The 24,820-nt window shown below is 39.0% G+C and overlaps 1 protein-coding gene across 3 annotated transcripts in view; it reads left to right on the forward strand.

Moving 5' to 3' along the window:
* Positions 1-24,820, forward strand: part of vps13b (vacuolar protein sorting 13 homolog B) — a 337,674-nt gene that overhangs the window by 59,843 nt on the left and 253,011 nt on the right. For all 3 annotated transcript variants that reach the window (XM_086077615.1, XM_086077616.1, XM_086077614.1), the window contains exons 17-18: positions 8,545-8,729; positions 24,327-24,461. In XM_086077615.1, the coding sequence (XP_085933741.1) occupies positions 8,545-8,729; positions 24,327-24,461 (320 nt within the window). The remainder of the gene's footprint in view (positions 1-8,544; positions 8,730-24,326; positions 24,462-24,820) is intronic.

Genomic DNA, 24,820 nt, shown 5'->3' on the forward strand with positions numbered 1-24,820 from the left:
ATACAAGTGGCCGAAATGAGTTTCTTCCGCAGGGTGCCCGGGCTCTCCCTTAGAGATAGGGTGAGAAGCTCGGTCATCCGGGAGGGACTCAGAGTCGAGCCATTGAGGTGGCTTGGGCATCTGGTTTGGACGCCTCCCTGGAGAGGTGTTCTGGACATGTCCCACTGGCAGGAGGCCCCGGGGACGACCCAGGAGACGATAGAAAGATTATGTCTCTCGGCTGGCCTGGGAACGCCTTAGGATCCCGCCCAAGGAGCTAGATGAAGTGACTGGGGAAAGAGAAGTCTGGGCTTTACTGCTAAAGCTGCTACCCCCGCGATCCGACCCCCGGATAAGCGGTAGAAGATGGATGGATGGACAAACACAAAAAATGTGCACAGTAAAAATATGAAATGATGATTGCATGAATTTTTCAGGTGGCCTGAATGTAGAATGTAGAACCTTGATTATGCACCTCAAGACTCACAAATTTCATAAACCAACTCGAGATGTTTTTTTGATAGATACTATACTGATAGACACATACTTCTGTTTTATTGATCCGTTATACAGTATTTAATTCAGTATTTTAATAATTTAAAGTAATATGTCTAATTATAAAAGAAAGACCATCAATTAGGGTTCATATGGTATGGCTATGTTGAGCTTTGTCTGTAACCTTATTGTACATGCGTGGATTAACTACTTTAGTTAGTTAAACAAGGCAATACTGTACAAACATTACCATCCAATGCTTTATGTAAATGTTTTACTAACTACCGGCAAAAGACAATATTTGCGGTTATTGAAGCCTTGACTTTTTAAAACCACATAAACCAGAAAGCCGGTAATGGCCCATGCCCAATTACCAGTAGCCATTGGCCCGACTTTGGTGCAGGAAGCGTGTGTTCATATCCCATTCAGTGACAGTGTGTGACTGTGAATTTGAGTGTGAAGTGTCTGTTCCTACAGTAGATATGCCCTGTGATTGACTGGCAAGCAGTTCACGGTGTTGTCTGCCTTTTGCCCGCAGGAAGATGGAACAGGCTCCTGCTTCCCGCGGCCCTAAGCAGGCTAAGCAGTGCAGAAAATGGATGGATAGAATATTTGCCTATGTTGAAACTCCAACAAGCAGATCTTGTGTCATCTGCTCGCTGAAATCAACACTGATAGCTCAAACTAAAAATCATTGTCCTTTCCACCTAAGAGTATTTATTTAATTTCAGTTCTACAGTAAGATGGTTTTGTAAAAGCTGCAAACAATATGGTGAAATTAAGAGCAGGTGTTGATGTGTTCTGTTGACTGAATGCCTGAATCAGTCATCTGAGGAACTCAAGTTTGAGGGAGGGAAAACAGTGGGAAACGGGGAAGGGTGGATGGATTATCAACTCTGAATGGATTATCACTGTGGTGTGCATTCCACTTTCCTCTCCTCCCCACAATTCCTCAGACTTCGGTGCTGCTCCACTGCTTCCCATCAACAAGTGGATCCAATTTTTGCTGTTTCAGGGTCCGTATTTCCATTTTCTGTCTTCTGCCCCATAATAATACCAAACAAAATTACTCTGCTGTATTTGTCATTTCACTGTGACATGATTTACAACTGCTGTGAGTAAAACTTGGAAATATAACTGACAATAATTCTTAACCTAATAATGACCCACACGCCCTACACAGCTGGACATGTTAGACAGTGGCAGGAAGCTACATACACTGTCATACACCCACACCCACACCCACACACACACCCACCCACACACACCCACCCACACACACACACACACACACACACACACACACACACACACACACACACACACACACACACACACACACACACACACACACACACACACACACACACACACACACACACACACACACACACACACACACACACACACACACACACACACACACACACACACACACTCATGCACATGCCTCACATTCACAGGCCTCTTGATATGTTCTCCTTTAACGCCTGATGAACCACGTCATTGCCATTTTCTCGCCTTGCGATCTGCAGCTGTCTGCACAACTTGATTAAAACATTTCTTTTAGTAATCCCTGTGTAATGAAGCTCTCTCCTGAGAATGTGTGTGTGCATGTGTGTTAGGTCAAGGGTGCTCCAGATGGTGCATGTGTGTAGCTGAGTGTGTGCGAGACAGGGAGTTATGAGGAGAAAGCAGGAGTGAGTTTCACTCTACTGTTTCTTAGTTTAGTTATTACAGGACAGATGACTGAGAAATGCACACATGGAACAAGTTTGACAAGTTTGAGGAACAGCAAAACCTTGAAAAGTGACCAGAAAACTAGCTGCCGCATCATCTTCATTCCCTGTTTACTCCAGAGGTGTTTGTTAGGTTTCTTGGCTGGATGTCATGATTGCTTTTGGCCCATGTAAAACTGCTCACATTATTTGATTACAATGATTTTACATAGCAGTCAGTGCAATTGATTGGCTGTGTACATAATCTGAAACATCAATTGTATTATGGGGCCTAATTACATATGTGATATGGGGTGTTATTGCTTTTCTTTTAATACAGGCAAAATACCTCTTTAATTACACAATGGCCATTTTACAACACATTAGAATTTTTTTAATATGTCACTGGCTTGCAACCTATAGTGAAGGTGAGGGACATTCTGCCTGAGAAAACTAGTCTTGCTGCCACGACAAAACTTTTCTTTAAAGGAGAATTCAACCTTAAACATTTCTTGACATTAATGTTGTATGTGACCTCACCAGTCTAAATACAGTATTCTGGTTAATATTGTGTTAGTGGAATATGAGTTATGAAGTAAAATCCAGCCGTTTTTATCCATCTCAGGGGGCGGCCATTTTGCCACTTGCTGTTGACTGACGATGACATCACAGTCGCTCAGGGGCAACTGTGATGTCATTTTCACTCAACAGCAAGTGGCAAAATGGCCGCCTTCTGATATTGATAACAACTGCTGGATTTTGCTTCTTAACTCATATTCCACTAAGACAATATTAACCAGAATACTGTATTTAGACTAGTGGGGCTGCATAGAACATATTATTGTCAAAAAAGGACTTCCCCTTTAAGATGGACTATTTAATTTATACATATATATATCTGTGTGTATAAATCAGACAAAGGTTTTGATTTATACTAAATAATATTCTCAAGGTCAGGTTTTGGCACCCACTAAAATATCCATTCGCATAATTGGTCGGAGACCCCTTATTTACTATATATGTATAGTTCGAGTCAAATTTGGAACACATTTTCATCATCTTATTGATTTCGAACATGCTCAACTTTCTGACTGGCATTTTGTTCACTGAACTCTGAGGACATCATCCAAATTGATTTAAATAGTTTTTTTTTTGGTTTTGCAACTGGAAAACAAGAACAGCTACTTATTGTTTGTTTTCTTTTGGTGATGTATGCTTTGCTTAAACAAGACAGGGTGTGACAGTGAATGATTTAGAGAAACTGTGATAACATCACAGGCTCCAAGACAGTGGCTATCAGTTTCAGATATCTGGCATATAAGTCACGCTAAAATAGATGATATTGGCGCTGCCGCGGAGTGAAGTGTTTCAGATAAGCCAAATGTCAAGAGAAAGTAGCACAATGTAATGATGGTTGAAACTGATTGACTTTATTGACATGTTTTCTTTTGCTCCCTGAAGTTATTTACTCTGAATTATTCCTACCTACAGCTGCTTTGAAAGTCCACACTCCCCTGTTCTGAGGCAAAATTTTAAAAATATGAGACCAAGATAAATTATTTTAAAACCCTTTCTTCCATTATTGTGCCCAAAAACCTGTACAACTCAATTGGAAAAACAACAACAATCCAAAACAAAATTAATGAAAGGATGAGAATGAAACTGGCCACGGAGACTGCTCAGAGGCCAACAGCTACATTGAACGTGCTGCAGGAATTTCTGGCAAGTACTGGCTGCTTAGTAAATGTGACAACAGTCTCCTGTCTTCTTCATGTTACTGGGTTATGGGATATGGTGGCCGAATGGAAGCCCATCTATCTTATGAAGATCGTCCATTTATGTTGGTCTCATCTTTTTAACATAACAAAACCTGACATTTAGACTTATAAAAGGTTTACTGTAGTTCGAATTGAATTTTCTCATCGAGATCTCATTCCAGATGGACCCCACCTGCGCCAGGGAATATAAAATTGTGTAAACATAGTCTTCTCCTTGTTTGCGGTCCTTTGACAGGCACCTTGCTCCTCATCTCCTGTCGACCATCCAAACCCCACAGCTGTCTTTGTCACTGTATTTTGAAAAGAGTGAGGGAAATGATTTTTAGTCCTCTGCAGGATATGAGTAATAACAAAAATGAACACTGTGGAAAAATGTCTGCCGCTTCCAAGCTTGTATTCTGGGACACTGTATAAACCATTTGGACCAGCTGCTCTTGGCAATTTATTTTCAATCATGACAAGATGCAGGTCTTAATTTTTTTGTGTTTGCAGACCACAGGTGGCTATGCAGTTGAGGAATTTTATTTTATGTTCTTAGTAGCGCCTCTGTCAGCTTTGGTATTGGTATTACTTATTTAGTATTTAGTAGTATAGTGTAGTATTATGTTGGACTTTTGATAACATGCACACACACATGCAACAATAACCGCTTTGGCATGAAAGTATTGTGCATATTTTAAAACTTTAATTTCTCTTACTATGTTTAAATGGGCTTTTTGGGCTGTTTGTCACAATTTGCATTCGTGTGTGGACTCTTTTGGCAGAAGTAACAGCCTATTCAAAAGACCTGCATTTGTCTAAATGTCATGATGACAGTTGGACCAGTCCAGGATGCTGTCCTGGCTGAGAACCATTGGTTTGTATAAATGTTAAATTTTTTGAGGTGAGACTGGTGTATTTAAGGATAAGACATATACAGTCATAGCTGATGGAAATTGGGTGGCTTGAAATTTAATTATGGATAGTGGTTTCTCAGTTAAATATAGAAATCATTTTGGGGTCCAATGGACCCCAATTTTCAAAATTGATTTTCAAACTATAATTGTCTTAGGAATGCCCTAAGAATGTGTCTTGGGAAGCAGCCTGATGCTGCTAGGGAGGTCAACCAAGGAAAACAAGTAAATCCTGATATGGTTTGTCCATGGTACAGATGAGGTCACACTATAGTTGCAGACAGCTTCTTCCGCCCCATCCCTTTGGCTGAAGAACTACTAGATCAGCACCTGACCCTTGTAGGTTCCCTGACAACAAGCCTGAAATCCCCCCAGAGATGCAACCCCAGAAGGACAGAGCAGAGTTCTCTTCTGTATTTTGGTTTGATGGCAGGGTCACCATTTTGTCATATGTCTTCAAGCCAAACTCAGCAGTTCTTACATTGTCTACTACGCATCATGACACTGATGTTGAGTGAGAAAATAAGAACCAGTCATCATCACCACTACAACAGTACTATGAAAAGAGTGGAGTTGACAATCTTGACCACCTGGCTGGCCTCTTCTCAGTCAAGCGCAAGTCAGACAGAGGTGGCTACCTGTTCTCTTCTACAACATCCTTAATGTCAGTGCAGTGGCTGCTTTTGTCCTTTGGATTGTAAACTTTCTAGGCTGGCAAGTACGGCTGTGTACATCCGGCAGAAGGCTTGTGGAGCTCGGAATACGCCTTGTTGAAGAAGAAAACAGGAAAGTCCAAAAGCCAGAAACACTATGCAAACACTCTAGAAACAGCCTGCTGAAAAGAAAAGTTACTATCCCTGCCCCGAGATCAAGAAAGAAAGACAAGAACATCGTGCTCTGACTGTGGATATCTGTATGAAAGGATTATACAACATCAAGCATCCTGGGTGATGAATACTTGTAGGCACTGATACAAAGAGTAAAATACCTGATTGAAAGGAAACCTAATTTGAGATTATGACAGAAAGGTGTGATCATTGGATCGAGCATTCATATCTCACTGAAAGGTTATTGAACTGATGGATACATCAATTGTTAAGACGTAATCATGTGCATTGTGGAGAGGCCAAGTGTGAAGGCTGGACATTTTTCCTTATATGATGTTTTTAAGTGAATAGCTGACCTTGAGCAGGAGGTTTACTAACTTAAGTGGGGAACTTCATGCAAAATGCCTCCTCACCATCAACAAGACACCAATACATTCAAACAGATCCAATTCAAACCGCTAAAACATAGCCAAATGCACTTGAGGTCCATTCAACCCCCCAAAAACGTGTAACGTAGTTTTTTTTCTTTTTCTAATAGCAGGAATAGGGTTAAGAAGAAACTGATTAGGCAATAGTACCTCCACTGTTATGGTGGCAGTAACTCATAGCCTCTGCACAACAACATGCATGCCCTATTTTGCCTGATTCTGATTAGGGCAGTAGAGAGAGAGAGAAAGAGAGAGAGAGAGAGACAGAGAGAGAGACAGATGTGCCAGTCAGTATGGAACTTAGTCCAGCAGTTTGGGAGTCTTCCAGTTGGCTTTTCTTCAATTTGAGTATGTACCAACAGAGGACATGGTGGGAAGTAGGGCTTAATGTTGCTAAAATACACCTGACACTAGCTGGAGTTAAGATGCCTTATTTTTCAAAACATGACTAATTTTAATTTCCCTTTTCAACATATTTTTGAATCACCCACATATTCTCAATAGATAATTTGTTGACTTTTATGACTTCTGTGTGGTCAGTTCAACGATACGTTGATGTTGAAGTCGGGGAGCGTGTCTGTGAGCCAAGATCCCAAATGGGTTGTCGTGCCACTTTTGCGTCTCTACATAATTAACATAGTATGCTTTAATGATCACTCCTAACCCACTTCAGAGTTTCCATACAATAAATTGTTAGCTGCCCAATTTTATTTGTATTGTGTGGAATAACAATACTACTTTTTTAAAAGACTTTAAATGCTTCTCTTTGGATAATTCTTTTCAGCACCTATGGTGTCTCACAGCTGTTTACCACGTTGCATTGCAAACTGAAATCTGAAGTGTGTCTTGTGTCAAATCCTGACCCTAATGAGACTTTCTGCATCTGATTTAAGTTCATCCACATTGCTTTTTACGATGAGTTGGGCATAATATTATAAAAGCAGGTGCATAATTAAAGTTTTAGAGGACTGCATGCGCATGACAACTCCCTTGGAATCACACTTGAATAAGCCAACAAACCTTTATCCTTTGCCAATCCGCCTATTGAAGTGGCTTTGCAGACACATTTGCTCTGCATGTGGGGCACATTATTGTTGCATGGTCCCCATCACTTTCTTTTGTACATCAGCAAAATGTAACTCTGTGTACACAGGCATGCGCAAACACATGAAAATCCGTTTGATGTCAAACTGTATAGAATGTTACCGTGCTGATTTTAATAGTTGAGAAGCATGGTTGTCAAAGGCACCACATGTAGCTGTGGATTAAAAATATGCATGCTATCAAGTGAAACCTATTGACCTTGTCACATTTTCTCTTCACTTTTATCTTCTTTCTATCAAACTGCCCCTGTCTTTTTGTTGCCCCCCTCCAAGGCAGCATGCGGTTTAGTACTCCGCACCCGTCTGTGTATAGCTAACAGGTCGTGTCACCCTGCTGAACCACCCAGGAGCAGAATAAAGGGAACGCTATAGAGTCACTGAAAGGAGAGCAAGAGAAGTAGAGACGTTAAACGATTGCAGAGCTGCTTAGCAGGGGAGAAAACCCCCGTGACATACCGCACACTTTAAATGGGATGTGATCCAAGTGAATGTGTGACCAAATTAACTGTGATGTTCTTCCCATCAGGGCCATATTTGGAAAAATAGTCTGTATTTTCACCTTTAGTCATATAAGTATACCACTGCGCACAAACACAAAATGTATTGCATCTCTCAACTTTGCACACACACAGAAATGAACCACGAACAATGTGCTCTGTTTAGGACTTAGCACATGTGGTGGTGTTGTCTCAGCCTCGATTAAAATCAAGGTTCTCGCCTTGCAAGTAGTTTTAATACCTGACTAGCACATTTGAAAGCGGGCAGTGTAAAATGTTTGCGTCTTGTGTGTGTGTTTACATATCTCTGTCAGAAGATGAATAAGTTTATGGTCAATGAGGGCCTGATAGACATAAATTTAAAGAACACCAATCCAACTGCTCTTACCTCATCCTCCCTGAACACTCAAGCTTGTCTTTTACATGCATGCTTCTACATAGACACACGCTCATCTCGCTCTCAGTTGACAGATGCCATTTTAACTAAAAGATTCTTTTCCATGTTACGTTTCGAAGGTGGATATCCCTTCACATAAATCATGATTTCAGTTTGGACTGAGCTGAGGGAGGAGGGTTCGGTGGCAAAGTGGCAGCCAAATAACAAAAGAAGCTTTGATATTGGATTCCATGTCTTCCTGGTTAGCTTCTTGTGCTATCACGGCAATGTTATTCTTCTTATTATTATTTTTTAATTAAATGATTTAGAGCTAAGCAGTTGCGTTCACCATTTTTTTTTTTATTCAGTATGTTTCTGACCAGCATTCATTGTTAAAGTAACTTGCCTTCACATAACAATCTTTCTCTGTTGCTTTTCATTATCTTGCAGGAGTAAAAGGTCTTCTGTCCCCACCACAGAGTACATTTTGGAGCTTCCTCACTTCACTGTGCAGGCCACAAGAGCCCAGACGCATTTGCTCCAAGCAATCTGGCAGAGCTGGACTCATAGTGTTGTGAATGGGGCTCCCTCGACACTCAGCGAAAACCTTATCAATGAGGTTTACAAAGCGCCAGGTAATGTTTGATTTTTATCAACTGATATCTGCTCAATGACGCCCTCATTTAATTTTTTTTAAATCCATGATTTGTATAGTCTGAATGTTACCAGCATAAAAAAAGTATTTCACTGCTATCTACACAACTTGTGAAAGGGGTATGGCTGGGGCTCAAGTAAAAGCCAAGGTGACATTCACCTGCTACATATGCTCTCTTTTAAAACTCTATTGCGTCAGAAAACAGCATTTTGAGATCAGGAAACTACAGTAGTAAACGTGTGAGGCAGACAGCTCAGCAATGAAATGAAATTGTCCATAGAGCCTAAAGTAAAGCCAAAGTAAACAGCAGAGTTGGGTGATATTTTGGAGTTCCATCATTAATCATGACCACAGAAGCATTAAAAATTGTTCCTTTACACAGTCATCATATAAAATGGGTAAATGAAAACAGTCAGTATTTCGGTCACATAAATGTATATTGACATGTCTTCTACGTGGTAGGGGGCTAAGTGTTGGAAGTGCTTCTGGAGACAAGGTTAAGTTAACTCAAACTCCTTTATACTTCACATTGTCAGCAATATTAATGTTCAATTTCAGCATTTTACATTTTGTTCGAGTCAAATTAAAACAGTAGCGCTTTTCATAATGGTCACATCTGGACAATCCTCTGGGGGGGTAGGTTCGGGGTTTTCCAACTCATTAGGATTGCGTTGTTTGGTAAGCCGTCAGTCTCAGGCTGCCAAAGCAGCAAAGCTACCTTTTTACTGTTGTGTGGCTGCCAAAATGTATGAAACTGGTCTCCCGTGGAGTGAAGTCAAATATTCCTCTTCTCTCAGTCTGCCTTCTGTTGGAACAGGGTTTGAATAGTTACAAGGAGAAACATTTAAACATCTGGACATTTGGTTGCAGGTTAGAAAAAAAAAAGTGGCGTGGGAGCTTGCATTTAAAGCTTTGGAGGCAAAGAAGTGTTGAGTGTTGGTGATGTTTTCTATGTTTGTAGTTTAAATATTAAGGTATTAAGTAACTGTTTGAAGCTGCCTATGAATGTTTCAAGTTGAGTAACTTTTTGCAACTTTCAGTTTGGTTTTAAAGTGGAAGTCAACCTTAAACATTTCTTGACAGTAATATGTTATATGTGACCTCACTAAGCATGACATTCTGATTAATATTATATTTTTGGAATATGAGTTATGACGCAAAATCCAGCAGTTTTTATCCATCTCAGGGGGTGGCCATTTTGCCACTTGCTGTCAACTGAAGATGACATCAATGTTGCTCAGGGCTCAGGCAAAGACCAATCAGAGCTCACATGTTTTCTGAATCTGAGCTGTGATTGGTTGTTACCTGTGACCTCAGCAACTGTGATAACATTTTCACACAGCAAGTGGCAAAATGGCCGCCTTCTGATATTGATTAAAAACTGCTGGATTTTGCTGCTTAACTCATTTTCCACTACGAAATATTAACCAGAATACCATATTTAGACTAGTGGGGCTGCATAGGATATATTATTGTTAAAAAATGAAAAATGTGGTTGACTTCCCCTTTAAAGTAACCCTTTAAAGTGATCTGAATAGCAAACATTAGTGAGCCATGGATGCCCCATAAAAAAAGTTCACATTCAGGGATGCACAGGAACACCAGAGGCAATTATTATTATTATTTTTTTGCCGACTCACCATCACTGCATGAACATAAAGACTTCTAGTAAACGGAGATGCCAACAAAGCCCGCTGCTTTGTCAGGGGAATTCTTCTTGCGGCCGAGCTCAACTGGACTGAGAAAGGAACAAACCAGTTCATGAAGTGATTCAAGTAGAAATGCTTGCGGATATTCTCATTCATCCTTGAATCAATCACAACTAAACTGCTCTGTTTGTCTTAGAATGAATTTTGCCAGTTTATGCAACAAGCATGATCGATCGCTACCCTAAGAATTCCATTCAGTATATTTATATAAAAGATGTTTGAACGAGTTGTTCGCGAACAACACAACACTGCGTAGCCGCGTCTGCCGATTCACTACAAAAAAAACCAACAAAAAACCAAGAGAAAATAAAAAATGCGCTGTGACAACCCTAAAACTGGTCTGGTTTTTATGCTTATTTAATTGTCTTCACAACACAAAGAGTACCTTATTTGAAATAACCATATTGGAAATATCTGTGTAGACGTAGCTCTTTATTTTGCTTTAACAGCAACAATAAAGGCTTCTGTTTCTCTTTAAAGTGCTGACATAGTGGCATTCTGTTATTAATAGTATTTTCCATCTTAGCAGTGGCATAACCTTTCTTTTAATGTGGTTTTCTGACAGAGTGACTATGGGTATTTTACGTTGATTACAAAATCCAGAATTGGAACCAGGTTTGAGACTTGTGTTTGTTCTTCTTTTACTTTATGACCACTGCTTGGACCAGTCATCAAACTGAATCACGTAAGGGGCCAAAATTCAAAGCACACGTTAGGTTGCATGCCAAACAGGATAATCATTTATTGAACATAATTGTTATTGAAAGATACACAATACAATATTACAGTATTCCAAAATAAATCTAACTTAAAACAACCTAAAATACGTTGCTCTGCATTTGTCAATTTTTACAATATCAAAATATGAACATGCTGCAAAAGCAAACAAAAAAGTTGAAAAATGAATTGTCCAAAATCTTAGCACGCCAACGTGACTGTGCACCTGGCGTGGATGAACCTGACCTAGTCATGTATGGTTTAAATGATTGCTACTTTTGGTGGTGGTGAATGTGGCATCATGAGCTTCGTTGTGAGTGCAAATAATGACACACTGGTCTCCTATGACATTAGGGAACCACAAATGGTTCCATGAGCCACTTCCGGCAGAATATCTGGCCTGGCCGGGAGTTTGACACACATCATAGACTGACACTTTCAAACATTCATAAAGTGGCTGAAGCTACACTCTGAATTAGTAAAATCTGTTCATTTTAAATGCAAAAAAAAAAAAAAATCTTCCCCCTCTCTTTTGATGTTAGAGTTTCTCTATAGCTAAAAGTGTTTCATATTGAGTCTAGCTGATGACACATATGGTCAGTGTCCTTCATGGGCGAGCTGCTTTGGAATAAAATGTCATTCCTTCTCCAAAGAAAGACAGTCAAAAGCAAGGGGCAAACTCACAGAAGATTCAGTTTTAATCATAGGGTACTGACAGACAGGTAAAATTTCCTCAAAGTAATTTTGGCCTCAGATTAAAGGAACTGTCAGAGATTTTATATCAGGAAAACGACTGGAACACCTGTAAGACTTGGTTAGTTAATTTTTTTTACTGCTGATTGGCAGCCAATTCAACAGGCGACATGGTTAGTTAGTAGTCTGCATTTGGCCTTGACAACTGATTGTTGATCACACCAAGAAAACAGGTGAGCCATGATTGATCGTTAAAATCTGAAATATTTGACATATATGAACTGTTTTCATAGAAATAACAAAATAATTACTTTACGTGTTAACTAATTATTTTTATAGACTACGCCAGTAAGTAAATTTTTTTCCGGAAAGTAATTACGTAGTAACTACAGTATAGCTAATTACTTTCTGCCCAACTGTGGTTCCATCTCCCCATGCAACACACTCATGCTCGTACTTTGTGTCTGGAAATGTGTACCATAGAGAAACATAATTGCATTTATGCACACACTTGCCATGTCAGCTGTCCATTGAGGATAGAAACTGCGTTTGTTCTGTAACAAAATCCTGCACTTGTTCGATTTGTTGACAGACTTTGTTTCCATTTCCTTTTAATCTTTTCTGAGCTTATCGGAGTCCTCATTTCGGTGTTCTGTTCATTGTTCAATCTGATTTTCATTACATATACTGTAGAAATAATTTCTCTCTGCCCACTAGCTGTGATTGTCAGTGGACTCCCTTGTTGTGTTATACTTTGTCCTTGTGTGGTTTGTAGTAGCAGCTATCATGGTAGCAGTAGCAGAAGGAAGCCTGTAATTCCTGCCTGCCGTGGCGTGCAGCCGCTGCTAACCTCAGGTTTAGTGACACACTGACCACACTGACGTCCCACACACTGTGGCAGTCTCCATTTGTTTCAGCTTCCAATACGTTTTACATAATGTATAATCTTATGGTAAATTTTCATTTAACCATGCGACTGTAATATTTGCAAAGTCTGAAAGTTCGTACGTCTGTACAAGATGATTTAAAGCCATACATACAAGTGTGCCTGATGACCTTTATAGATGAAAGGGGTTTTCCAACAAATAAAACAGGTTATTTAAAAGGCTCATATGATGAATAGTGAAACGTTATAGTTATTGGTCATAATTTCAGTTACACCCTGTATTTTAATGTTAGGGACAGTTTTTAATTACATTTGTGAGGTCAGTCTTGGATCTCAGTGACATAGCACTGTGATGAAAACAGTCTGTTTCTTATTGTCATTCATTCATTCATTTTTTTGGGGGACATTCTTGCACTAGAAACCTCAGAGCAGTTTTTCTTTATTGCAGTGCACACCGGATAGAGAAAATTAGTTAATGCCACAAATACAATACAATATAATCAATTTATTGTAAGTATTCATTTTATTTAAATAAGATTGTGTGAATTATTACACATTTGTGTGCTGTTTTTGTTTGAATATAAATAAAATGGAAAATTAATTCTCCTTTCTACACGACATTGCAGTAAACACTATTGATGACCGCCAGAGACCACATTAATAATAAATTTCTGAACTACAAGCCGCTACTTTTTTCACTTGCATTCGACCCTGCGGCTAATACAAAGGTGCGGCTTATCCATCAGATCACAAGGGGGGCACACTATAAAGAGCAAGAGCGACAGGCAGAGCAAAACCAAGTGAGCCCAAATACAGTAGGACAGACAGAACGAGAGTGAGACAATTTGCGCCCTCATTATGGAAAAGAAAGTAGCGGGAACCCCGTGCGGTAACATTAAAACACCTGCGGCTTACAGTCGGGTGCGGCTTATAGTCTAGAAATTACTGTACTCACAGGGCCATTTCTTTGGTATTGTTCTGTGGTGTGATTGACTGTTGGCATTGTGGCCCAATACTCAAATTTCCCCCAAAATAATGCTTTCTGCATGAGTACACATGCTCGTTGAATTTGTGTGTGTATATTAGAATTAGTCCCCCCCACCATCCAATATGCCATGAAGAAGACCTTTTTAAAATCTTATCAACAATTTTTTTTCTATAATATTAACAATGATAGTATTTATTCGATTTCACAGAACGATAGGAATACTCAACTCAGTGTTTTTGTACCAGTTCCGATGGTGAATGGATGTGTAATGTTTACATTTCAAATCTTGAACCTCAACATTTGTTATACAGCTTTACCTCAGAACGTCGGTTTTGGTCTGTTACAATGGAACGTCCAAATTTGAAGCCCTTGAAAGATTGCAAAATTAGAGCCACATTTTCGGTAAACATATTGTCACGCTAATAACAAATGAATATTCTCAACTTTCAATGAATATACAATGAACATTAGAGGGTGTGGATACTCTGACTCCTTATTGCTGCTAAAAAAAGTTTCTCTGAAACTGTTTTGGAGAACTTGTGAGATATTTAAGTTCATGAATTTTTTTTAAGTTCACATGATCTACAAGGTTAATTAAAACAAAGTCAAAAGGTTACTAAAATATGCACCAATCTTCTAAATAATTACAGATTTGGAATTCTTATCCAAAAATGCCTGTTTTGTGAAGATTGACACCCAGTATTTCCTGAGCAATAAAGGAAGGTGGCCATGTCCCTTTTTGCCCAAATTGTCAAAAATAGGTGGGTTGTAGCTCCCAAACCCCTGCTCTGATTGAACCAAAATTTGAGATTTAGTCGTGTGCCATCACTATTAGCAATTGCACCAAGTTTCATTAAAGTTTTTCATAAAAGTTCAACCCAGCAGGTGATTTGGCATAGATGACCCCAAGCTCCTTTTCCTTGTTGCCCAATCAAAGAGAAATCAGTTGCAGTCACAAATTGTGGTTTGGTGAGGAGAATGTGAATGAAAAGAAGAAAAAAAAAAACTCTCTAAAGTCTGCTTCAATATGGCTTGAACTGCTCACTCCAGACACGTTCTTTGAAGAGGTAAATTGCTGGATTGGGTGGAATGTTTGCCTGTCACCTAGTGTGCTTTAAATGGTAGCAAGAAATCAGGAGGAAGTAGGAAAGAAAGAGGGGCCTTTTCATCCACACGCAACCTCATTTCTGACATTAAAAACACGTTGTGTCAGCATCAGAGAACTGATAAATAAATCTTGGATGGAATTTGAGACGGCTCTTGTCAGTGCAAACTTCAATGGGCCACATACGGCCTTGTTCCTTTCCTGGCAGATCGTGATGATGTTTTAAGTCAGTCCAGACACAGTCCGTCGTCTTCTGCTTTTGTCCTCCTGCATCTCTGTTCTTTTTTATGTCATTCACTTCTGTCTAGAGTTTGTACATGAAACCAGGAAATTAATTCAAAACAGGAGTTTTTCAGATGTATTTTCCCATAATCATTCAAAGCATTGGACTGTTAAGTTTTAAGAGATCAAAGTAAAATGAAGCACATTTGTAAATCCTTAAAACAACATCGCTGGTCAACTTTTCACTAAGCAACCATGGTTACACCTCCTCAAAAGTTTGCCTTGTCTGTCCTTTGTCTTGATAGTCTGCTATTTTCTAGTTAGGCCCTTCAAAGTCTTCTCTGATGACCTACACTTTATTTTCCCTCAACAGTACACCCACTTACCTTAATAATAGCCTGATAAATAATATTGATTGTGAATTTCAATATTGTAGTGTACACATTTGGAGTAGGGTTGGCTATCGTTTGGTTTGATCCAATACCGGTGCCTTCACGGTACTTTTCAAACGGTTCCGGTGCTTAAACGGTTCTCAAATCTGTACCTACCTACCTAATTACAAAACTGCACTTTTTTGTGTGTCAAAAACAATTTAGATTCAGGGTTAAATTGAACATAATATTATAAATAAAGGTAAAAGGAATCACTGTGGCAACGTGAAAGCCAGAAATAAAAATATTACAGTTACTATCAAAATAGTTTAGAAGATACACCTAACTCTTGAGGTTACTGGTAGTAGCCTATTGTGATTAACAGTTCAAGACAGGTAGGTCACCTAGTCAACAATCTTTAGCTAACTTTATGTTGTGTCCCTGTGAACATTTTACATACATAATAAACAACTTTTGAGTTTCACATAAAGCAGAAAGCACCAAGTGGAAGCATACAGAGCCATGTACATGTTTGTCACACACATGCTGTTGAATGGCAACGGTGTTTGCTAACAAGTTTGCTAACCGAAGATAACTAATATGCAAGATTTACGAATGGCATTAAAGTAGCACTAAGGAACTTTTCAACCATAATCAAATATTTTCATAACTCTTCTGATGAAACATCAACTTAAAACTAGTTGAATGGTACCTTTGCCATGGCCTGTGGGGGTCTGCATCATTTTTACTGGCACTAAGCAACTTTGTGGAGGATGGTTGGAACAGTCAAAATTACCCAATAGAAATGCACTGTACTACACTGCAGCTATAATACACAATGTTTAAGGAGCTAAATGTTTGAGTGGTGGAGCCATTTGGACTGTGTAGCATGACCGCCGGTTCTCAGCTTTGAAAGAACGCACTCGGTTAGCAGTTAGCAATGAGTTAGGTTGCTGCAGCTCTCCATAAGGTGTCCATGGGCACTCTCAAACTCCTGTGAGAGCGGAATGGACGCTGTCTTGTCAATTGGAGTGACTCCAAGCCACTTGATCTTTAGCTGTGAGGCATTTTTTATTCAGCAACTCCAGAAAATAGCTCTTCACTGTGCCCTTGGCTCGCTTGCAGCAGAGCGCCAGCGTTTGTGGCTTGCAGTAAAGCGGAGTCACTAAATATCAATGCGCATCCGAGAACTTAACAAAATAAAAGCGGTCAACATCGTGAAAAGGAGTCACTATAACACAATTTAGCAGTAATAAATTAAATAATAATGCATACATTTGTGGGGACTGCCGTAACATTGTATTTTACCATTTTAAAAATGTGCAGAAGTTTGCAAGTTACTTCATGTTAAAAATTAGATGGCTCTTAATATGAAAAGAACACGATTATGGTTCATTTACAGTAAAGCTACGTCATTTTACAATGCGCATCCATATTGAACTTAACAAAATAAAAGCATTCAACGTTGTTTAAAGGAGTCATGTAACACATTTTAATTAAGCAGTAATAAATGAAATAACAATGCATATATTTGTGGGGGTCTGGGGCCTGTATGCTTTACAGTTTTTAAAATGTGCAGAATTTCACAAGTTACTTCATGTTAAAAATTAGTCAGCTCTTAATATGAAAAGAAAAATAACCATTGTCTTACAAACGCAATTATGCCATGTCGTGACAGAAAAATATCCAATACAAATCAATGTGGCATGTTTTTTTTGCAATACATTACCTATTTTTAATTTTAAACACATTTCTATTAGGTTAACATTTCTTCCCACTTTTATGTTAACAAGAGTGTAAAAAATATTGTACACTTTATTATAAATGTAGATATAAATTGAGATATAAAATGCAATTATTTTGTGATTAATCGTGAGTTAATTATTGAAGTCATGCGATTAACTACAATAAAAAAAAATATTGACTGACACCTCTAATTTGAAGATAAAGGTTTAACTATGTCTCTTTAGTAATAATGGTCTTCACCCTCAAAATACACAAAATGTTTCTCTCCCCCCCATCCCCCACGCCCACCCCTCTCTCTCTCTGTAATAATAGGTGGTTGGCAGAGGTGGGTAGGGTAGCCAAAAATTTTACTCAAGTAAGAGTAGCGTTACTTTAAAATAATATTACTCAAGTACAAGTAAAAAAAGTACATGTAAAAAATTATATGCTTATGTGTAAATACGGCAAATCTAATGCATGAATGGGGCGGCGGGTAACGACTCTCGTGTAGCCCTATTTAACAAAGTAAGAGTAGCGTTCCTTTTTCACACATCTACTCAAGTAAAATTAAAAAGTATTGTGTGGTAAAACTACTCTTAGAATTTTTTAATTTTTTTAAAGCTACTCAAGTAAATGTAACGGAGTAAATGTAACTCGTTACTACCCACCTGTGGTGGTAGGGGTGTTAAAAAAATCGGCAATAGATCGCAATATTACAGCACACAATTCTCCTATCGATTCAATATGCAGCCAAATAAATTTTTGGTAGAAATATTCAACAAAATGTCTTGGTTAGGGTTCACACTTTAAGCATGGAAGAACGTTATATTAATGGAACATTAAGTCTTAAATTAGATTTCTATGCTGTTCAAACATGAAACAGATTGCAACCTGTTTGTTAAATACAGCGGCTCACAGTTATAAGCCTGAAGTACATTTTCATAGAAATCTTAGTGTATATGTACAAGTTTACTGATTAGTATTTTCTAAATTTGAGTAAAAAAAAATATATCGCAATAATTGACTTATAGATTCGTATGGGGATTAATCGGCACCAAATCAAATCGGGACCTATGAATCGTTATACAGATCAAGCTAGTAGGCAATTCACACCCCTACTAGGTGGATTTGGACACTTAAATCCCCACTGAAGGCCCACATCCCAAATGCATCGCCCACCCCCCTTTTCTTCCATATGAGAAATTTAATTGTGAGAGAAAAAAGAACGAGTAAGTATCTTTAAGTTAAAATGTAAAATTTTGGAGTTCACCAATATTTTGGTGAAAAAAAAGCTGGTTCGGAGTAATGGTTCCAAATATACTGTATTTCAATGGCAAATTACATTTTGGACGTCATCCAAATCCAAGTTCAACCTGCAAATGGCTTTCCCATTCCTGACATATCCTTCGTACCGCTCCTGTCACTGTTGCATTGCATCTCTTTTATCCCTCACTCCCATGGCCCCACTTTCACTGTCTTCCAAGCACAGTGCCAAGACCCATTAGTTTTGACCAAATGGCTTCCGCAAAAAGCCTTAATTGAGGTAATTCAGTGGCAGAGAGAATCATGGTCTGTAAAAGCCAGGAACATGTGTCACTGCTTTAGTGAGCAGATTGAAAAGCATGCAGTATTTGGGGTGGATGGAAATAATTTAAATTAGACCCCCAGCAACTGCGAGCACCAACACTAACACATCATAATTTATTCCTTTACACGTTCACAGATACATACAAATATACACACACTCAGACACGCCTACACAAATAAATCCGTACATAACTACATACATATTGAAACTGGCATACACTGCACAAACAAACCAGCAAAAGAACAGCCTGATTCCTATGCCCCCTTCCTAAGTGATGCTGGCACTGGGTCTATTGGCATATGTGCACATATTTACTTCTATTAATATATAATATATGTAATATGTTCTTTTACTCTTCAGTTTTCTGGAATCAACGCTCAATTTCAGGATGACTAATCCAGCTGCCCACATTTGCCCTTATGGTGTGTGTTTGATGGTGTGCTGTAGCCTCTGGCCCCTAGCTGTGCGTTTATGTACTCCTTGCACCTGCCCTCATTTGACAAATAACAGCACCACACGCATTCTATTCTCTCAGTCACACAGACACATTGACACGTGTGGTTGTAATACACACACTAATGCATTGCACACATATACCAGACAACATCCCACAGTTCACGGCAACAAACTACAAACCCGTGTGTTTTCGCTTCCTGGGTACCCCACTTTTTATAGTCTTAACAGCTGGACAAAACATTATTAAGCCCCCCCTCCCAGTGCAACTACTACCACCCCAGCAGGTGCTTTGTGCCCTTTAGGACATCTACGTGGGTAAGGGGATATAGTAATACCAAACTCTTTTTTTGTTTGTTGTCATATTCATGTGTTTATAAAAATAATTGCTGTCAATGATTGCGCCTTCTAATAAATGAAATTAAATGGTTTGTATGAACAGCCATATTAATCATTAAGAGTATTTGCACTTCAAACCAATATATTTTTAGTGGAACTGATTCATAAAAAATACAGTTTTAAATAGCAAGCACAGGAAATTTACCTGAAGATTTGTTGACATCATGTTAACTTGACAAAGTGTATGTAATGAGGTTTATGTGTAATGAATGACATTTTTAATACATTGAGGATAAAAATGTCCAGAAACCAAGATGTGATATTAAATTTTTTAATCGCTGTTTATATATTGTATACATTTATACATGCAGCTTAGTCATTTTATAAATTGATACAGTATGTCTAACTGTGCTGCTTCATTTATATTGTACAATTTTGGCAGGTCAGCTTTTGAAAGTATGGCATACTTGTATTTGGGATGTGACTTGCTACAGACAGAGGAAGCTGTTAAGGTCAGCAGCAGGCAACAGAACTTCTGTTGCACTACATGTATTAAGTAGCAGGCAGGGAGACATAAAGAGGGTTATTAACTTCCCCATCTTCCACCTGGTAATACAGAGGGCCTCTCATACAGTGAAGGAAGAGGTTCCTGGGTAATTTGTTGAGAGGGAAAGGAGGGAAGTCAGTGGTTAAGATTTTAGCACATTGCCTGCAATTTGGTTAAATGTCTGTTAATGCGTCTACCAGAGTCATTCCCTTTACATATTGCCTGCTTGTTTGTATTTTTATTCTAAGCCTGTAAAACTATATAGATGTTTTGTCAATCACAGTTGTTTGTGATTATGAAAGTTTAACAGTAAACAAATTATTTATAAAATGTAGACAGCATTGCATGTCTAATACTAAAACACATGTTTTATTTACACATTGCATTACACTTAAATTATTACATTTTAGCGATGCACAAGCAAGTATATTAGAGAGGTGTTAAACACATGAACTACATTTGGCATCTTAACTATGCCTGCAAAAGTTACAATGAAACACCCCTTTCCCTCACTGGTAGTTTATGACATCCAGTGGATAGAATTATTTGTTCACCTGTATTTGCTTACAGCAGAAGAAATGAACCTTCAGTTCAAGTTGAAAGAATGCTTGTACGGAATCAAATAGGAGGGGGTTATTTGGACCAGTAAGCCGTATCAAACCAGATAATGGAAGAATGACTATGATGCCTTCTGACGCTTTTAGCTTCTTGGAAGAATGTGCATGTGATGAATGAATCCTCCTCTTGTCTCTCAACAGGTGGCATGGCACATAACTCCCTAAGTTATCTTGGGTTCTCTAGCCATCCACCTTTTTTCTGAGTACGTTTGAAAAACCAGTGCAGAAATAATATTGACAGGTTACCTTAGAGCTGTCAGAATCTGATCGGTATTGGGTGATATATATATACATATATATATATATATATATATATATATATATAATATATGTATTTTTTATTTAAATATAAAAAAAATATATATGTATATTTATAAATATATAAATTATATATAAATTATATATATATAAATTATATATATATATATATATATAAATTATATATATATATATATATATAAATTATATATATATATATATATATATATATATATATAATTTTGACCTTGTCCATCCGTCCGTCCAACTGTCTGTCTCGCTAATTAAGTTCTGAGCAAATAATGGCCCACGTGCCATCTCATGGGAAGGCTTTTTGTGAACGTTGAGGAAACAGTAATGTAATGTTAATAATATTAATATTTTTCTTTTATTTCATGTGACTGCTTATCATTTATATTTAACATTTGCATTCCCCAATGATAAAAAAAAAACCTACACTACTGCAGATCTATGCAAGTAGAATCTTCTCAACAAGATACTTTACTGTCTTGCATAAAGAATTTTGTTCACATTTGAAATTAGCATGTTTGTGTGGCCCTCAACACCAATTCCAGTTTACCATTTGACCCATTTGAAAGATTTGCTCTAATCTTTCTATTCCATTCAGTCCCTTTATTTGCAATAGCTTTCGCTGCAAACCATATAATTTAAGCCTAGTAATAACAAAGAACAACAAGTATAATTTTTTTTAAATTTTGTTTTGAATTTGCCATGTATACACTAGCTGGCAATAGATGAAATCATATTGATTGGATTCTTGTGCTGTTTTGTAATGGAATATGCTTTTATTTCAATCAGCTCTTTAAACCTCAGTAGCAATTTAATCTGTTTTACCTTTCTTTCCCTATGCAAAGAGGCAACAGCTCTGCGTAACAGCGGCGTAACATTCCTGGCCTTAAACGGCAGTGTAAAAGTGGCTAATGACTGCCTGAAATCTGGAACCCATCAAAAAGATTTCTTTCCTTGAAATGTTCTGCCAGGCCTTTGCTGCACCGGCCTTCATTGCTTGTTTGAGGGAATTTGTGCTTTGGGTCTGTGCTTCAATGTGTGAAAACATGCAATCAACATATTGTCACAAGCAGTTAGAGGGAAGTTAACCATAAACATAACAATACTTCATAAATGTTTTGATCCCCAGCAGTAGAGAATTGTGTGATGAGGTATCATTTTCATAATAGACTTTTTTTCTCCTCCTCAAGTCACACCAATATTATGCATCCATCCATCCATCCATCCATCCATCCATCCATCCATCCATCCATCCATCCATCCATCCATCCATCCATCCATCCATCCATCCATCCATCCATCACCAGGGAGTTCTGTACCCCATTCTCCCAAGGCACACACCACAGAACTCTGCGAGGGACACAATCAAATGCCTTCTCCAAGCCCACAAATCACATAATAATAATAATAATAATAATAATCATTTTAATAATAAATTTTATTTATAATGCACTTTATATTTCAATAATCTCAAAGTGCTACAGAGTCAAAACGTCTAACAAAAAGCTTTTGCAAAAAGAAAAGTTCTAAGAGCCCGTTTAAAAATGTCAGTAGGCTGTGGAGCCTACATGTAGACTAATTGGGCGAACTCCCATGCAACCATGAGTACTTTGCCGAGGGCATAGTTGGTCCACTGTTCCACGGCCAGGCAAGACCCCACTGCTCCTCCATAATATGAGATTCGACTTCCCGACGGACCCTCTTCTCCAGCACCCCTGAATAGACCTTACCTTCCTTAGGGGGAGGAGTGTGATCACCCTTTATTTGGAGGACACCCTCCTGTCTCTCTTCTTACAAAGGGGGACTACCACCTGTGTCCCAATCCAGAGGCACTGTCCCACGTTTACACGTGATGTTGCAGAGGCATGTCAACCAGGACAGCCCCGCAACATCCAGAGCCTTTACTATCTCTCGGCCAATCTGATTCATCCCAAAGACCTGCCACCGTGGATCTGTTTAACCACCTCGGTGACCTCAACCCCAGAGATAGGAAAGCCCACTTCAGATATCCCAGAGTCTGCTTCCTAGTGAGAAGGCCGGTTGGTGGAATTTGAACAGGTCTTCAAAGTACTGTCCAAGTATTCTCCCCACCGGCTCACAACATCCCAAGTTGAGGTCTGCAGCAGACGCCGTATAGTGGACCATAATTTCCTCAAAGCCCTCTGGATGTTGTTTTCCATGGCCACGCCAAACTCCTCCCATGCCCATCTTTTGCCTTGGTGACCTCCAATGTTAAATTTTATTTAGCCAGCCGGTCATCAGCTGCCTCTGGAGTCCCACAGGCCAAAAAGGCCTGACGGAATCCTTTACTGCTGCTGTTGGCCAGCGGACAGGCGGTAATCCTCAAATCTTTAATCTTACGGTCACAGCTCCCATCAACTGCCCCAACAATGGAGAACCAGAACATGGTCTATTTAGACTCAAAATGTCCCTTGCCTCCCCCAGGACATCGGTGAAACTGCCAGTTGTGTGAGTTGAAACTCCTTCTGAGAGGGGTCTCTGCTAGACACTCTCATCAGTCCCTCACAATACGTTTGAGTGTGCCACGTCGGACCGGCATCTTCCCACTCCATTCTCTTCCCCTGAGTGTCCAAGACATGCGGCCACAGATCTGATGACTACAAAGTCGATTATCAAACTGCGGTCTACGTTGTCCTTGTGCCAAGTACATGTATGGACACCCTTATGCTTGAACGTGCTGTTCATTATTAACAATCTGTGATGAGCACAGATTGAACTGGTTCTTGGTGCATAAGAACAAGCAAAAGTAAGGACCAGGCACTAAGCTGGGGCAATAAGCATGCTCGCACTTGCTCAGCACCTCTCAAACGATTCGGTTATCAGACATATTGATTGATTAATAAGATAATCGATTAGTTGTCGATTAATCAATTCATAAAATATATTCTGGCCATATTGGACATAGGAATGGAGGGTTCAGAATGCACAAGTTTTTGAAGCTGACATTCATTCATTTCGCATTGACTGCCCAAAATGTCCTTGAAATGTGACAAACATTTTTCAAGCAAAGTATAAGAACGTGTGGATGTCTATAAAAATGTACCTCGTATACGTAGCACAGCAGAGTAGTAATTTCGGACTCTGGTTTTATCTTCCTGTCACAGCTCAGCTTTTGGGTTCACCTCAGTTCTGGTTTAGAGCATCTGGTTGTTCAGAACTTTGCAAAAGAAAGGGGTCAAGAACAATTAAAGGGCAATCAAGTGTTTAATGAAGCCACAGCAACGGTATTTAAACCTGTCGAACTTCACTTCATGTTCACTGTTTTTTGCTTTTTCCTTGTTCTTCCCTCCCCCCCAATCTTTTATTAGGTGTGAAATCTCTAGGCTCGTCACCGACTCTTGAGGGCTCGCTCCAAAATCTTGAGCTGAAGTTCTACAGCCGTGCAACGGTGAAATGCGCCTCTGGAACCGTGGGAGCTGTAAAAGTGTGTGCCAGGACCCCAGGTGTGTGCAGCTGTGCCCTGTTAAAACTTTACTGCCTGTGTAGGAGGGAGAGAGTGAGACCGACTGGGCTGCGTTGGACTATCTTTTTCTTTTTCAAACCTATACTTTTATGTCCTTCACTCTGTCTCCTTGCTTTGCTTCTTTATGTTGATTCACTTCCAGCTGTGTGATTAAGTTGCTGTTTTCTCCTGTTGTGTTGTCACTGGGCTTTGGTCGTGTCTTTGACGCAAGGATGTTATTGGAGACAGAGTCCAACAGGTCACCCTGAACATATGATGTCAGGAGCTTAAGATTTACTGCAGCTGTGGATATAGAAATACAAATAAATAATATAAGCACACACATTTTGTTATAATCTA

The sequence above is a fragment of the Leptonotus elevatus genome, chromosome 6 (assembly GCF_054856555.1).
Source record: "Leptonotus elevatus isolate MCC_2025b chromosome 6, RoL_Lele_1.0, whole genome shotgun sequence".
NCBI classification, from domain to species: Eukaryota; Metazoa; Chordata; class Actinopteri; order Syngnathiformes; family Syngnathidae; genus Leptonotus; species Leptonotus elevatus.